We start from the raw sequence: 15,328 nt of genomic DNA on the forward strand, positions 1-15,328 counted from the left end.
CCAAATATGATTTTGGAATTTAGAAATTTTGTTTTAACAAAACTCCTCTGAATAAATGCAATACCATAAGTCTGTTCGTAGATTTCGTCTGCTGATTGATTGACTGACTTTGCTTTATTTTACTTCGCTTTTTGTGCAACTCTTGGCTAATTTGCGAAGATGGGAATGAGTGATGACATGATGAAATTGATGTATGGACACTCACAAACATCCATGCTCAGGCCGGGATTCAAACTCGGGATCCCTGGCGTCGTAGGGGCCACGGGCCGGCTCATCTTCTGATGATGCAAGAAAATTTTAAATAATTTTGATCTTCTACATAGTTTGTATATTGTGCACAAATCGTAGAGATTTTGTAAAGATGTGCATGCGTGTATTTCAGGGGACAGAGTAAAGTGGTTGGCTGGAACATCGATGAAGAAATAGATCATATTGTCTAAGGTAGCAGAGGAATAATAGAGCAGAATCGGAAAACTGACTAGTTTCGTAAACTGATTTTACATAAAATAAAAATAAAATCCTGCTTGCTTCATCTTGAAGGAAAATTTGTATTTGGAGATTTCTTCATGAACATCGCATGGTACTTTTTTCATTGCTCAAGTTTTGTGCACAAAAAGTAATTTCCAGGATGATAATCTTGACGACAGACATTGAAGTCCTAGTGGCTTAATGAGGCAGTGAAGAGAGAGAGGGAGAGCAAATGAGGTCATTTTGCCGCTAATCCCACCTGATATGTTTGTCTCCCCATTCAATGCGGGCCTCCCTATTGATTGCACAGCGGACACCGGACATCAGCAAAGGTCGCCAAGAAGGCTTCGACCATCGTAGCCTGAAATTTGCCTTCTCCCTCTTCGAAGCTCAGTCGTGGACAAATCGTCTCCAATCTGTCTAGAGCTTTGATTGATAACCCCAGCTCAAGTATACGGAGAGCAATGTGTAACCTGCCATTAGCATGTGTTTTAAGGTGTAATTAATGGTGTAATTGTGAATGGTATTTTTAGTCTTTTCTCTCACTCTTTTTAATCTAGACCACCCTCTCTGTATCTCATTTCTCTTCATCTTCTCTGTGGATATTTTTTTCATCTTTCTCATTTAGCTCTCTCGCCGGAGAAGAGGGAACTTGTACCTGTTTGAAGTAGTCTCCTCAGCTGACGGCATTTGTCCCTAACTTTCAGGTGGTTATTTCGGCGTATTTGGCGGCGAGTACTCGTTAACTTTCCTCCGTTTTTTTTTCGTTTTTTGTATCAACAGGTACTTTTCAGATGCACATTGTTTACGTTTGTGTCTTTAATGACAATAATTGTAGGAGAAAGATAAAATGAATTCTACCTTTTTTCGCTCCTTCCTTGTCTACATTTAAGAACTTTGAAACTGCCTGGATGAACGTAATATTGTACGATAGTAAATGATCCACAATTCAAGCTGCTTCGAGCCCTACTGAGCCTGCTATAATGAGTGTAAGTAAAGGTTTCCGAAGCGTGGTGCTGATTACTGTGCGCGTCCAAAATCAACGATTTTTTTAAAAAAACTTCTGATCCTAATGGGACTCTGCTTTGTCACCAAGAATATTTGATTCGACTTCCAACGAGTTAGTTAATTAATTATTTGAACCATTATAAAGGTTTGTTATGTTCATTGTTTCTGTCCAGTATACGTTAATACTAACTTACCAGGAGAAATAATATCGTTATCAACGCGTCATTTACTAATTTAAAGTGGAATGTATCTTGAACGCTTTTCAAGATTTGTACTATCCCTTCCATACTTGAATTTATCTTTCAGTGAACTTTTATGATGGTATTCTCTTACTTCAGATCTACTTATAACGATAGAAACCATGGCTCGTATCTTAGAGAAAAATGTTAATTTGATGTCCTTGTCTTGTAGTTTCTCGACTGATCCGATCACTGTTTTCGCCAGTCTAATGTACGATTAATTGAGTAAACGTCGCATGTGTTGTTCTTACGTATAACAACACTTCCTTCTCCTTCCTCCTTGAGATAAGAAAAGAAGCGTGTGGCTCGTAAAATTTTGTGCTAATTGTTTATGAAGAATACTAAGTATATTTATTTATTTGCTTTATTTTACTTCGCTTTTTGTGCCACTTTTGGCTAATTTGCATAGATGGGGATGAGTGATGATATGATTAAATTTATGAATAAACACTCACAAACACCCATTCCCAGGCCGGGATTCGAAGCCGGAACTCCTGGCGTCGTAGCGCGATGTGCTAACCATTCCGCCACAGAGGTCGGCAATACTAAGTAAATTACATAACCCATCCAAATTTTGTATCGAAAACTTACTTGGGATAATTACATTAACGGATTTGAGGGGGAAGAATTAATGCAATATTGCAATTTCTCAGTTTGATGTCACATTTTTCTTTCTATTTCTGATATTTTCTGTTATTTTTACAACTTACGTTTGTGTCGGGTTTATAATGACATTTTCGCTACAAGTTCACTGGCTAATAAATGAAACTACTAAATGATAAAATAATATTTTTCCATTTAGAGAGGGATGTCGTTCTCCGTTTCCAAAAAAAAAAAAAAAAAGAAAAAAAAAGGAAATTATTTCAAATTCTCATAGAACAACAAACATCAAAATCAGGAGATGAACTGAACATTCTTCTGGTTGCTCTGGGTAGATTTGAATTCGGCATTTTCTTATTTTTTGACTAATCATGGCGGTCAGAATGAATAATGATGGGTTGAAATTGATGACAGCCCCAGGTTGGGACCCGAATTCAGAACGTACGGTGGTGGGATCGTGAGTACGATAGATTTATAAACATATATTACTATTATAAAAAATCCGAATGATGATACCATACTTTGGAACAAAGGAGAAGAATCCTGGAGAGACTCATAGTGTGGTTCTCCTCTGCAATCACCACGAGTGTGTTCGCAGTAGAGGTAAATTGTTTAGGGTCTGTCAACTAAAGGCAGATGACTTCAAAATTCATCTTCGGCCCCATCCTTTCATTGGTCAACTCGACTCCCCCTGTCCCTGAAACGGTTGTTTACCTGATGAAGGGGGAAATCGACACCCAATTTCTCGATCACAACTACCACCACGTTGTTTCCTCTCTCAGTTTGATTTCTTTTATGATTGGTGGAATCTGTTATCTCAGAAACCAGATCTTCATTTCCTCTGGAAATGAAAGAAGAACGGGAGTGGGTGGAGGGCGCTGCCTGTAGCAAAGGAGCACTTAATTTGACCTTTCACCTCCTTCAGCGTTTGTCCACCCAATTCCCGTGTCCCCTCCTCGGATGCTGAACCGAATAGACGGGGACTCTTGTTTAGAAAACGGGAAGCATCTTCTTCCGACGTTATTAGTCAATGGCTGTCGGCAGGCGCTGGTCGGAGAGGTGTTTGTGGCCATTTTGGGGCGTGCGGTCAGTCGGATGGTGCCTTCCCTTGCGACCGCTCTTTGTTGACCAAGACTGGTCATGGTGAAGACGTCGACGAGGGGAAGCGAGAGGGAGAGGGCGGGGGTGGGTGGATCGTCTCCCTGCTTGCCTGGCAGTTTTTGGAATGGATTAGTAGTGTCGACTTCTCCCCTAGTGACAAGAAGGGACCGAGAGGTGATACGTCCAGGGCCGTGGGCAGCAGCCGCAGCAAGGAGCATAGATAAAGCTTCCCTATTATCCTGCTTTATTTCCGGGCCTTTTACTTGCTGAGCGGGATAAATTACTCGGACTGGTGGGGTAATTCGACTTGACCGGGCCGGAGCACCGAAATGGCCATCCAACTCCTTTCTTTTCTTCTTCTTTTCCACATCGTCTTTTCCCTCGAACCACGCCAACAGCCCGCGAAGGAACACGGCACCAATCGGTGATTTGTGGCTCGTGGCCGAGCCCCTCATTTACAATTGCGACAATAGAGAGATATCCTTAAAGGCCGGACAATGTGTGTCCGGCGAGTTAATTTGCCAACCCTGGCGTGAAGGACAGCCGCCCAACATTACTATGGATATTGCATTGGGCTTGTCTCATTCGGCAGAATCTTTTGTCTGCTTCTTAACTTAGGCAACGATCCAAAGGTTTCCCATCCCTGCTTTGTGAGGGTCGACAAAGAAACTGCTCGAAGAGGTGGATCCGAATATCGGTCTCATTCTCATGCAGCACCCTTCCTTTTCAATATTCTTTATTCATAAACATATTTCGAGCTTTGAAGTCTAATAATAATAGGCGTTAGTCGCACGCGAGGGGTTATATTGTCAATATTTTATACTAAGCATGATGCTAAGCACATTTTTGTTCTCGCTGTTCCTAGGATTTAGGTCTAGTACTGACTCTCCACATTACTGCGTCCTTCTTGAAGGGTGAACGAACCTAGAGCCTCGTTTCAAGCTGTGAAAAATAGTTCAAATTCAGAACCCGATCATAAATGCACATGACGCTAGTAACCTACAAAACTTGAATATGTGTGTCTAGTCTCCTGGCAAGGGATGTCGCAAGCGGATGATATAACCGGAAATTGGAGAAGGGGTAGTTTTTTTGTAGTAGTCAGAACTAGATTGTGCCCCATTTTCAGGTATTCTATGTTTTTTTTTGATAGGATAACTGAAGATATGGGGCAGTAATGCTCCTCAAGACCTCCTTGTGCACGGCACTGGGGGTGACTTAACCTTGTATAACTCCATTGCTCCCCAGTTTTACTGAATTTAACTGAGGCGAGTAACCTAACTTTTGTTGCGATAGGTCTTGACTTCGTTTCCTTGGCAAGGTATGGTTTCGTTTGTTCTATCATCCATCTTCCATCGCAGCGATAAAATCAACATGTAAAATCCATATGTGAAATGCACCTAGTGATAGAAATTCCCTACGTTGAACAGTAGCCAACAAATGTCATATATCATGGTCTATTGTTTTGTGTCAAAGATGAGGCCTCCCCAATGGCGTAGTGGTAACGTCGCCTGGTAATCAAGGAGTCCCTGGTTATATATACAGTGGAGGCACATGGCACAGTGGTCCCCGATGGCGTAGTGATAACGTCGTCGCCTTGTAATCAAGACATCCCGGGCTGCGACGCCAAGGGTCCCGGGTTCGAATCCCACTCGGGCTTGGTTGTTTGTGAATGTCCATTCATCAATTCATTACTCATCCCCATCTTCGCAAATTAGCCACGAGGCACAAAACGCGAAGTAAAATAAACTAAATCAACCAATCAATCAAGAGATCGCGGGTTCGATACCTGGTGGAGACTCACAGTGGTTCGGATACCACTTTAAACTGTAGGTCCAGTCCCGATTAGTCGTACTGTGCATGAAGTGTACTTAAAACAACAAATCAATTTGTGTCAAAGATGAGGATTTTTTTCTCTTTTCAGAGTTCCTAACAGTGGCATTAAAATACGCAGATTTCCCGTTTCCCCTGAATGATAGCGTTCGAGGCGAGAAAGGGATACCCGCGAAAAAGCTATGTAGACGATTCTGGCCCTCGCAATGGGTCTCTGCTGCTCATTCACACATCGCAGACGCGACAGGAATGTTGCTGTTTTGTCCCGCCAAATCTGTGGATCTCGAAACACGTGCTCGGTATCGTCATGCCATCTGTTGGCTTTGCGGTGAAAGTGAACATCCAACCAGAGAATTCCTAGCCTCTCTCTCCCTCTCTCCCTCTCTCATACGCACAGGAGAGTCGCACTAGTGTAAGTCAAAAACATTTTATTCGGAACATAAGGAAAGAGAAAACGATCGATCGTTGATTTATTCGTTTAAAAAGATCCAGTTGCAGAAATAAGTGTTGATGTTTAGGCATTTTTTTCTGCAAAAGGCTACCAGGTCTCTTCGTTGAGGAGGGGGGAGGGAGGAAGCTGCTCATTTACAAGACTTTTCTGATTTTTTTAATGGCTGCGATTCCGTGCAAGTTTCCCTGGCGTAGGCTCATTACCTTCTCAGTATCCAAGAATTGAGATCACACAGTTAATTGCGAAACGGAAACAAAGTCACGCTTATGAAAATGCTTAATGTTACCCAGTCAGTGCAATTGAGCAAGAATGCAGATTTCTAGCGTGATACCAGAACTTAAGCTTTTAATGAGTCGCTCTATCATCTGTTCATCTAGTATTTTTTTTTATTTTATTATTCTCGGCGTCGTGAATTATAATTGCATCTGCACAACTAATATTTTACGAACTCTGCATTTTGTGGCGTCTTTAGTAATTTTTTTCTTGTATTTCTCTCCAATTGCCTTTAGTACACGCATTGTTCATGTACAATGTACACAATATTTGCCGCCCACTCCTTCCGTTTACCTGTTTCTACATGAGCTTCTATGTTGCTTGTTCATCGTCGCATATGTAATATCACGGCTCTTATTGACGTATGTCAAGTGTAACGAGTAGCCTATCTGGTTGTCCATCTCATTTTCTCCCCTCTTCTTCCCTTCTTTAATATGCCAAACGTATATAAAGTGAAGTGAAATGAACTTTTAGTTCATTTTCTGCACTTTAAAATTCTGCAAGTGTATATGATAAATAAGGCCGGACGCAACTTTTGTATCTAATAGTCTAGCATATCAAGAACGTGGTGAAGATATTAATATTAATAATAATGCTTGGTAGTTAAGTCTCAGTCTAAAGTGTGTGTGTGGAGAAAGAGAGAGAATATGGAAGAAATATGGTTATTGGCGAAACTTGAGACTGACTGACTTTGATTGATTGATTGAGTTGATGTTTTTAGTCCACTTTATGCACAGTAAAGCTAATCGGGACCGGACCTACAGTTTAAAGTGGAATCCGGACCACTATGTGCCTCCACCGGGCATCGAACCCGGGACCCCTTGATTACAAGGAACGACGCTACCACTGCGCCATCGGGGAGGCCTGAGACTGACTGACTGATTTGATTTAGTTTGCTTCGCTTTTCTGCCACTTTTGGCTAATCGCGAAGGTGGGGATCAGTGGTGTGCTTAGGATTTTCGAAAGAGGGGTTCGTGTAGTAGGTTCCCGATCACGATCATCACCGTGCGGCTATCTGAACGTATCTTTCTGCGCTGCAAGGCGATACGTGTTATACAGCCATAATGCGTCACAAAGTTAAGCCTGTACTAAACATTGTGCAGTCGTATATTTCACAATTTCATCAATCATCCTTATAGTTGCAATTAACCCAAGAGGAAGAAAAATGACGTAACACAACCTAAAATTCAAATCAAAACGTCATCCACAGAGTTTTGCAACGTATGCAAAGTAAAAAATTCATTATTAATTATAGTTCTTTTCTAAAAATAACTCGTTTTTGTAAACATAAGCAACACATAAATTAATATCCCAAATGTGAATTTTTGCCAAAATAAATTAAAAAGTTAATGAAGTTTTTAACAAAAATAAAATATTCTAGGCTTGCGATCCTTCTCCATTCTTGTAACGTGTAACCATGGTAATAGGATAATGAAAATAATTATTTTCAAACTTTGTTTCTTACTTTACACATCAGAATAGAATATTAGCTGTATGTATCACAATCTTTTACATTTAACTTGATTAGTTGGGATATTTTTTTCACTTATACTAAATTTTGCGTTTGACATATCTCCTATTCCCTAGTAGTTCCCGTTTTAGCATTGTCTTTGTACTTAATCTTATTGTATGTTTTCTCTTGTTTACTTAAAATATGTGCATAGAGGATAGTTTGCAAGTGATGTCAGTCTTCTTTCAACAACTCTTATCGTGTTGCCATTTTTTTTCTCGTTTCTTCTCTGTTGTTGGTTTTCCTTGAGTTGGAGGAAAATTTATTTATTCAGTCGCTTCCATTTCATGGTAGAGGGGGAAATTAATACAGTATGTAACATTGTTATTCGTACACATAGAATTTGCGAGGAAAAAATGTCATATCTACTAGTAAATATAATCATTTTCATATGTATCTGGAAATTAATGTTAATGAAGGTTTCACCAACAAATGTCAATAAAAATGTATGTTCAAAGTGTATAAAGAGAGCATATAATTTGTGTGAAAAGAGAAAAACACGCTGTTTCATGCAACATTGTTATTCGTACAGGCAAGAGTTTCAATCTTCCTCGCATACAGCGCCACCGCTATTCGGCCGATTTCGTGCAGTTTGCAACTTCGTAACAAGTTTCAACATGCAGGCGCGCTCCCCGTCAAGCGAAAAGCTGGCGTAGGTATTGTTGTAGGCCTATCGTCTATCTATCAGCGTGTTCGAAATCGGCAAGGTGAAGGAACTTAGTTCCGATCTCAAGGATGTTGTTATAAATTTGGCCCTTAGAGGTTATTCGTTAAGAAAAATTGGACAAACAGTCAATAAATCACACTCCACAGTTCAATACATAGTAAACAAATTTAGAGAGGAAGGGTCAACACAGAATGTGACGAGAAAACCAAAAGAGAGACGGTTGAATAAACGTGATGAACGCTTAATTTTAAAAAGAGTGCGAGAAAACCCCTGACTAAGTGTTCCTCAGTTACGACCGTTAGTAGAAAATGTTGCTAGCAGATGATGTCCGATCAAACTGTCCGACATGCCTTGTGGAAGCATGGATATCATGGCAGAATACCACGAAAGAGGCCGTATGTAAATAAGGTGAATCGCAGGAATAGACTTTCATTCGCGAAAGAGCACATCCACAAGGACCAGAAATTTTGGGATAGTGTCATATGGTCAGACGAGTCCAAGTTTAATATATACGGGTCAGATGGGATAAATAGGGTCTCGAGAAAATCAAATAAAGACAATGATCACATTAACACAGTTCCAACAGTTAAATACGGTGGTGGGTCATTAATAATTTGGGGCTGTATGTCATCCAGTTTATTGATGGTACCATGGATGCATATGTCTATTTGGACATATTGAAGAACAATGTAAAGCAGAGTGCCCAAAAAATGGACATGCCGCCTATCTACAGATTCCAACAAGACAATGACAGTAAGCACTTCGAGTAAACATGAATTGGTTAATATGGAATGTGCCCAAACTACTACAAACACCAGCTCAAAGTCCAGACTTAAATCCCATTGAGCATTTATAGGCAAATTTGAAGAGGCGAATCCATAAAGCAGGCGTCAAGTCCAAACAAGAGTTGAAAACTGTTGTGCAAGCCGAGTGGAATAAAATAAGCTCTGAAACATGTCGGAAACTGGTTAATCTATGAAGAACAGGTGTCAAGCAGTAATTAAAGCCAAAGGATACGCATCAAAATATTAGAACTGTGAGCCAATTTGCTCTGAATATACTTTTTTCTTTTATATTATTAAGTGTACGAATAGAAAAATTGTACAAAAAATGGCATGTTTCTCTTTCAGTTTCATTTAATTTATTATTGTAATTGGTTATACAGAATTTGGGTAAGATTTTATTATTATTAATGATATGAGTTATTGAATTGTAAAGAAACAATTTCAAAAGAGTGTATTTCCTTTCAGATATTAAAGCATTTTCTTTGAAAATCTGTGTGTACGAATAAGAATGTTACATACTGTATTTCCATCGCTTGCTTTGTTCGTAATTGTTAGTCTCTCCTTCGTCGGAATCAGACTGTATATTCTGTATTCTCTTGTATTGTTTATCGTCACCGAAATAATATATCGTTACTGTCTTATTTTATATTCATTTGCCGTAATTGTATAGATGTGCCAACGCTATTCCTTTGTATTTCACTCATCACAAGATCAGAACTTTGTTCCTTCTGTCTCAGTTAAACGGAAGAAAAAGAATGTTATGTTTATGGTGTAAGCTGAAGTTGTCATCAAGCTGGATACATTCTATCGGTTCCCGACAAACTATTTTGAGAACATGCATTCTCTTTTACGTCTCGGGAATATCTGGAGCAAGCGAACGAAAACAAGTCTCTGCGCAAGTAGTGACTCGAGAGGTATCGGCCAATGAACGCGTGAGAGGGGGAATAAGTGAATGAAAGAAAAATGCGGCTGCAGCTACCAGCTCTTAGCAGTAATGCGTACTGCTTCGCTCCGCCCACCTGCTATCTCCCCTTTTCTGCCGGTATACGCGGCCTTGCTCCACAGATTCCCGGGACAGAGTATAGCTAATGTTATTTTACACACAGAACCCCATATGGATCAAATCAACGTTGATGCATACAGTTAAACGTGCGATTTTGATTTCTTCGTAATGATCGTGTCTTACGTTCTCAATTGGTACAGTTTTAGTGTACCAGAATAGCAGCTGATGAAAGTACGTCTTGCATTTCTGAGTGCATTTTGATGCACCTAAAGGGCAGCATTAGCAGTTTATGTACTTTGACGTGTTACTGGATTCAACACATTTGTGTCAACTGACACATTTTGGGTTCTGTGTGCAAACGGTTGTGGTAGTGTTTGAATTGTTAGTGTTATGCTGTGACATGAGGTATTAAATATTTCCTTTTCTGTTTAGGACGATGGCATGATGGACCATGAAACAGACGGAGACGGTGCCATAAACTTGTCGACCTCACAGCGTCCGTCGGCAGCCACTACACCCAACGGTAATCTGGATTACGAAGAGCATGAGCAGGTAAGTGTCTCAGACTTGTAATTTTGATTGGTGGAAAGTGGCGCGCCAGAGAATTTCGGAGGGGTTGATGGGAAGGGTGCTGTGGCTTGCTTTTTAACAATCAGTGACGTTATTTATTTTAACATTATTGCCGCCACCCCCCTCCCCCACCAATTCCCCCCAGGCATGTCACTTTTGGTGAAGGCTGTATTTGGGTGTATTTCTAGCCTGCTAATGGAAAGACATTGCTTGATATTGTTTTTGCTGTCGTTGTTTTTTTTTTCTTTCAGCTACTTTTCCAACTTTATGACATCTGTTATAATACAGGGTAAGGCGTAGGTTTCTATCCTATCATATTTTCATTTATTATATCAGTTCATCGTCGAATGTCCTTACCACTATTAATTGCAAGATGCAGAACATTGATAAAAAGTTACTAAAATACATTACACGTTTAGGTTATATTGGTGGTTTGCTTTAAGACTGATTTATTTTTCTCAGAAGCACCTAACAATGCATCATAATATTATCAAGAGTAGTCTTTGTACTCGATACCTGTACTTCTATATCTATTGCTGAAGAGTACTTGTAAAATTTTGAATAAATGAAACAAAGTTTTTTCCTCCACTTTGCTCCTAATCAAACAAACAGAACCTTCCCTCCCCAAAATTGAGCAATTGTAAAATATTCTCATGGCCTTTCAAAAGACACGGTACCGGTAAATGATTTTTAATGCCGATTTTAATTCCACGTTATATTTCATTCCTTGTATTTCTGAAATTACAATTTTTAAAGATGCAGAATATGTTTTGAAGCTTTCCTGGCTTTCGATGATAAAGATATTCTGGAATTTATTACTGAAAGGACATATTTGTCCTAATTCTAATTGAACCAGAAGACCCCGAAGAGAAGACTTACGTAAACATTTCTTGCATGATACATGATGGCATCATACTGCAAAACAGTTGTTTTGAAAGTATTTCTTTGAAGTTCAGGAAGTCCAGCGGAGTTCAGGAAAGGTTTCCGAGACCTAACGTCGCTTGACCTATTTGAAGATGAGAGTGACGTTAGGTCTCGGAAACCTTTCCGGAACTCCGCTGGTCAATATCCCGAGAACATCTCTTCCAAAGATGCAGTTGACGCGTGAAGATTTGTTTTGTAACTGCTTTCAATATAAATTTTGTAGTATGATACTGTCATTTAGCATGCAAGAAATATTTACGTAAGCCTTCTTTTCAGGGTCTTGTAGTTGCATTAAAAGTAGGATAGGCCGGTCCTTTTAGTCATGATACAAAATACCAAGCGTTTGCTGAACAAATAATTCGTTTGTGTGTGTGTGTGTGTGTATCCGAGTAGTTCATATGAAAGGGCATAATTTATATAGATTTACACTTCTTTGTCCCTCATCTTACAGTTGGTTAATGATTAATGCTTCCCCCCAAAAAAACAAATAGAATCAGGAGACTTGTGTAACTACATTTACTCCTAATTATATTACTAAAATAAACTAATAGATTCCCAGAGTCTGAATTAACTATGGTTTTCAGTTAAACTTATGAAAATAAACTAGTTAATTAATCTACTATCCTCAAGAAGTATTTTTTTAAATTTTATTGGCTACTCCGGAAATAATGAACAACGAGGAACTTTAGTTGTTTGTAATAAGAATCTTTAAAAAAAAGTATGTGTGCGAACAATGCTCAGCAGAATGACTATTTGTCAGCTTCACATTGTCTGTAATGTATTTTAATAATTTAGATTAATTTGTCTAGAACTTTTGCGCATTTTTAGTATCACTCCAAGACGGAAGATGTAGTCATCACCTTTGTGCACATTTTTCTGTAACTTGATGCACAAGATTTTCTATTCATAATGGATGTTGACTGAGGGTTTCCCCCCTCATTTTACTTTGGTAGCAGTCAGCTGTCAAAACGGAAGATGAAGTTTCCAGGTTACAAGCAAGACAAAATGTTTAATATATAAATTAAATTGCATCTCTTTGACACTAAAGAGGTGATGCAACATCACACCTGTTCGAAGATCCTCCCGGAAAGAAGGATGAAACGTCAGGTGGACCACGGGAGTCAGAGAAGAGAGAGAGGTAAAAAAAAAAGAACGGCGCATTGAAAAAGACACTGCTCCTCTCTCTCTCCAGCTGTTGTTGCCACTTCTGCCGTCTTGGCACACGGGCAGGTGAATGCTTGGTAGTGAGTTTACACACACACTCGCACACTTGCATGTGAGGTCACATACCGCCACAGACGAAGAAAGGCGTGGCTCCGGAAGTGGAAGAAATACTGAATGGTGTCTTACGAAACGAACCGTGTTTAGCTTCACAGATAGCGCACTGTTGATGCCACCAAACATGTGTGGCCGAATCAAGATAAAAGTCATATAAAATAACTTGGAGTACTCTCAATTTCAGCGATTCAATGTGGCGTTGTATTAATATCGCTCTTTCGTTTAAGCCGGTATCTTGGTAGCGATTTTTTAATCTACCCTTACGGTGCAAGTCGAGGAAATAGCCGTGGACGATGAGATGAATGTGTTAGCTGCTGCTAATATTTTTACCCACTTTGATAATTTTATGGCAAAACGGTGCCACCCTGTTTGAAGCAACCACCCATGAAGAATAATATCCTGTTGCATTTAGCGTCCTTTTAGCTTAGAGCTGATGAAGTTTGTCGATATTTAGGCCGGTGATGAACTTTGGAAATTCGCCGACTTTTTTCCTCCCTACCCTCTTCCGACAAAATGGTGACTTCATACTTTTTACATCAGTGTGTATTCTTGGATGAGAGGCATCGTTAATGAAGCTTAAGGGAATGTAGGCCTCCCTGGTGTAGAGGTTAATATTACATATATACTCTCAAATCAGATGCCTTGTACGTTCATCAAAAATAATGCGTAGATATTTGTATTACTTTCTTAAAAATCAATACAGCATCCTTCTTGCTTCTAATGTTATAGCAGATTAATAGACAGAAGCTCTTGCAAGCTATCAACAAATACGTTCTGCGAAAATTCGTCGGCCAATGCTTAATTGCTGGCATTCTCAAGGTTCTGCGTACATCATATCTGTTGATATTTTGTTTCCGATCTTTTGTTATTGCTCTAAATATATTTCTACATAGAAATATTTATACAATATAAATAATTTATATAATATTATATTTCATTTATACGTACATATAATATATATATTATAATAATAACATGCATATAATATATAGCACCCCTCTTTAATTATGTTAATTTTACTTGATCAAAAAAGCCGGTCATTAATTTATAATTAATAAAAATACTTAATATGTGCTCACAAGCAATAAATGTGTCTAAATCGTTTAGCAACTATTCTCGGACATTATTCTTCACTCATTTAAGCGTCGTTTTTCTCTGCAGTGTATATTCCAGTCTTTATCACATTTCCACCTGATTCATTATAGAATTTTCAAATGCATTCCCCTGATTTTTCTCTCGAATTGTTAGCCTTTCAGACCTTTTTAAAAATTTTACTTCAACGTTCTTAAGGTTTATTTGGTTTGTAACGTTCGATGTACGTGAAATGCGAACTCTATGGAAGGAAGAATAAAATTTGCTTCCTTTCTGTATGGTAATTTTCATGCCATAAAATTTCAATCGGATAACCTCTCCTTGACAAGTCATTCTTTCTTTTCCGTTTTATGAATCTTCATTGAATGAAGAAGCAGTTTCGAATCAGTGCCGGTAAAGGATTTTTCTTTTTCTTATGAATATATATTAGATGGTCTTTGTCGATAGGCTGGAAGAGGGTTGTCTTTTTGTCTTTCATTATCTTTTCACAAGAATTATAATACAACTGTTTCTCTTTTTAGCAGGTTACATTTGTAATTGTAAATGGAGCGTCCTCTTTCTCCTTGCAACTCTTGTCTTCAACCATTCTTGATTTATCCTAAAAAAATCAATTGTGATCTTAATCGTTGGCGGTTGCATGGTGTAGATGCAATTATTCTCTTTATTTGCTCAATATTGTTAATCGGATGGTTAATTAATTGCCTTACTGAGTAAGTACTTACTTACATTTTTTCTTCCCTGGTCATTAATATGCGTGTGCTTTCATAATACATAGAACAAGCATATCGGATTCCCATATTAAAGTTGTTGCTTAAGAAAGTATTCTCAGAATTCGAGATTGATGCACTTTGGTACCTCAATTGACACATTTAAATGTGTAATTTTGGTTTCTTTGAAATGATCGTGTCTGATGCTCAATTGGCGTGTTTTAATGCATCACACACCCTTCAATGCATTTCTGTGTGTGATGCACCAAAAGTACATCATAAACAGTTTAATCACTGGAGTTACTGGAATCGACATATTGTGCCAGTTTACACATTTTGAGTCCTGTGCATATAAACTATTTTAGATATTAAAATATTTTCCTTTACCTTCTCTGAAAGAATTTGTAAATGTCTAGTATTTCGAAATTCTTAATAATAGTATTCGTTGTTCCATAAAGCGAAAATATATTTTCATAACAATAATCTTTCAAGTTCAGTAGAAGTTTGCCTGATAGTGCAGATGCTCAAGCTGGCTCCTTACAATCAAGGAATCCCAGGTTCGATTTCCTCAAGGGCCCACTCTAAACTGTAGGTCCAGTCTCAATTAGCCTTACTGTGCATTAAGTGGACTTAAAACACCGAATTAACCAACCAATCAATCGATTAGCATACCTGAGCATAAACATGGACTTAAAAAACAATCTGTACCAAGCTTTTGTCCAAGCTCAGTAGTCATTAACTAAACGATTCCCGTATATTTTTTGACACAGAATTACAAGATACACTTTTGGAATTGAATTCCCATATGGTCGTCGGAATAAC

The 15,328-nt window shown here is 38.7% G+C and overlaps 1 protein-coding gene across 8 annotated transcripts in view; it reads left to right on the top strand.

Annotated features, from left to right (window-relative positions):
* The window catches only part of FoxP (forkhead box transcription factor P), a 1,057,401-nt gene that overhangs the window by 879,264 nt on the left and 162,809 nt on the right, over positions 1-15,328 (top strand). For all 8 annotated transcript variants that reach the window (XM_083117436.1, XM_083117437.1, XM_083117435.1 and 5 more), the window contains one exon: positions 10,368-10,487. In XM_083117436.1, the coding sequence (XP_082973562.1) occupies positions 10,377-10,487 (111 nt within the window). In that variant the 5' untranslated portion in view covers positions 10,368-10,376. The remainder of the gene's footprint in view (positions 1-10,367; positions 10,488-15,328) is intronic.

The sequence above is a fragment of the Lepisma saccharinum genome, chromosome 2 (assembly GCF_977018435.1).
Source record: "Lepisma saccharinum chromosome 2, izLepSacc3.1, whole genome shotgun sequence".
Taxonomy (NCBI): domain Eukaryota; kingdom Metazoa; phylum Arthropoda; class Insecta; order Zygentoma; family Lepismatidae; genus Lepisma; species Lepisma saccharinum.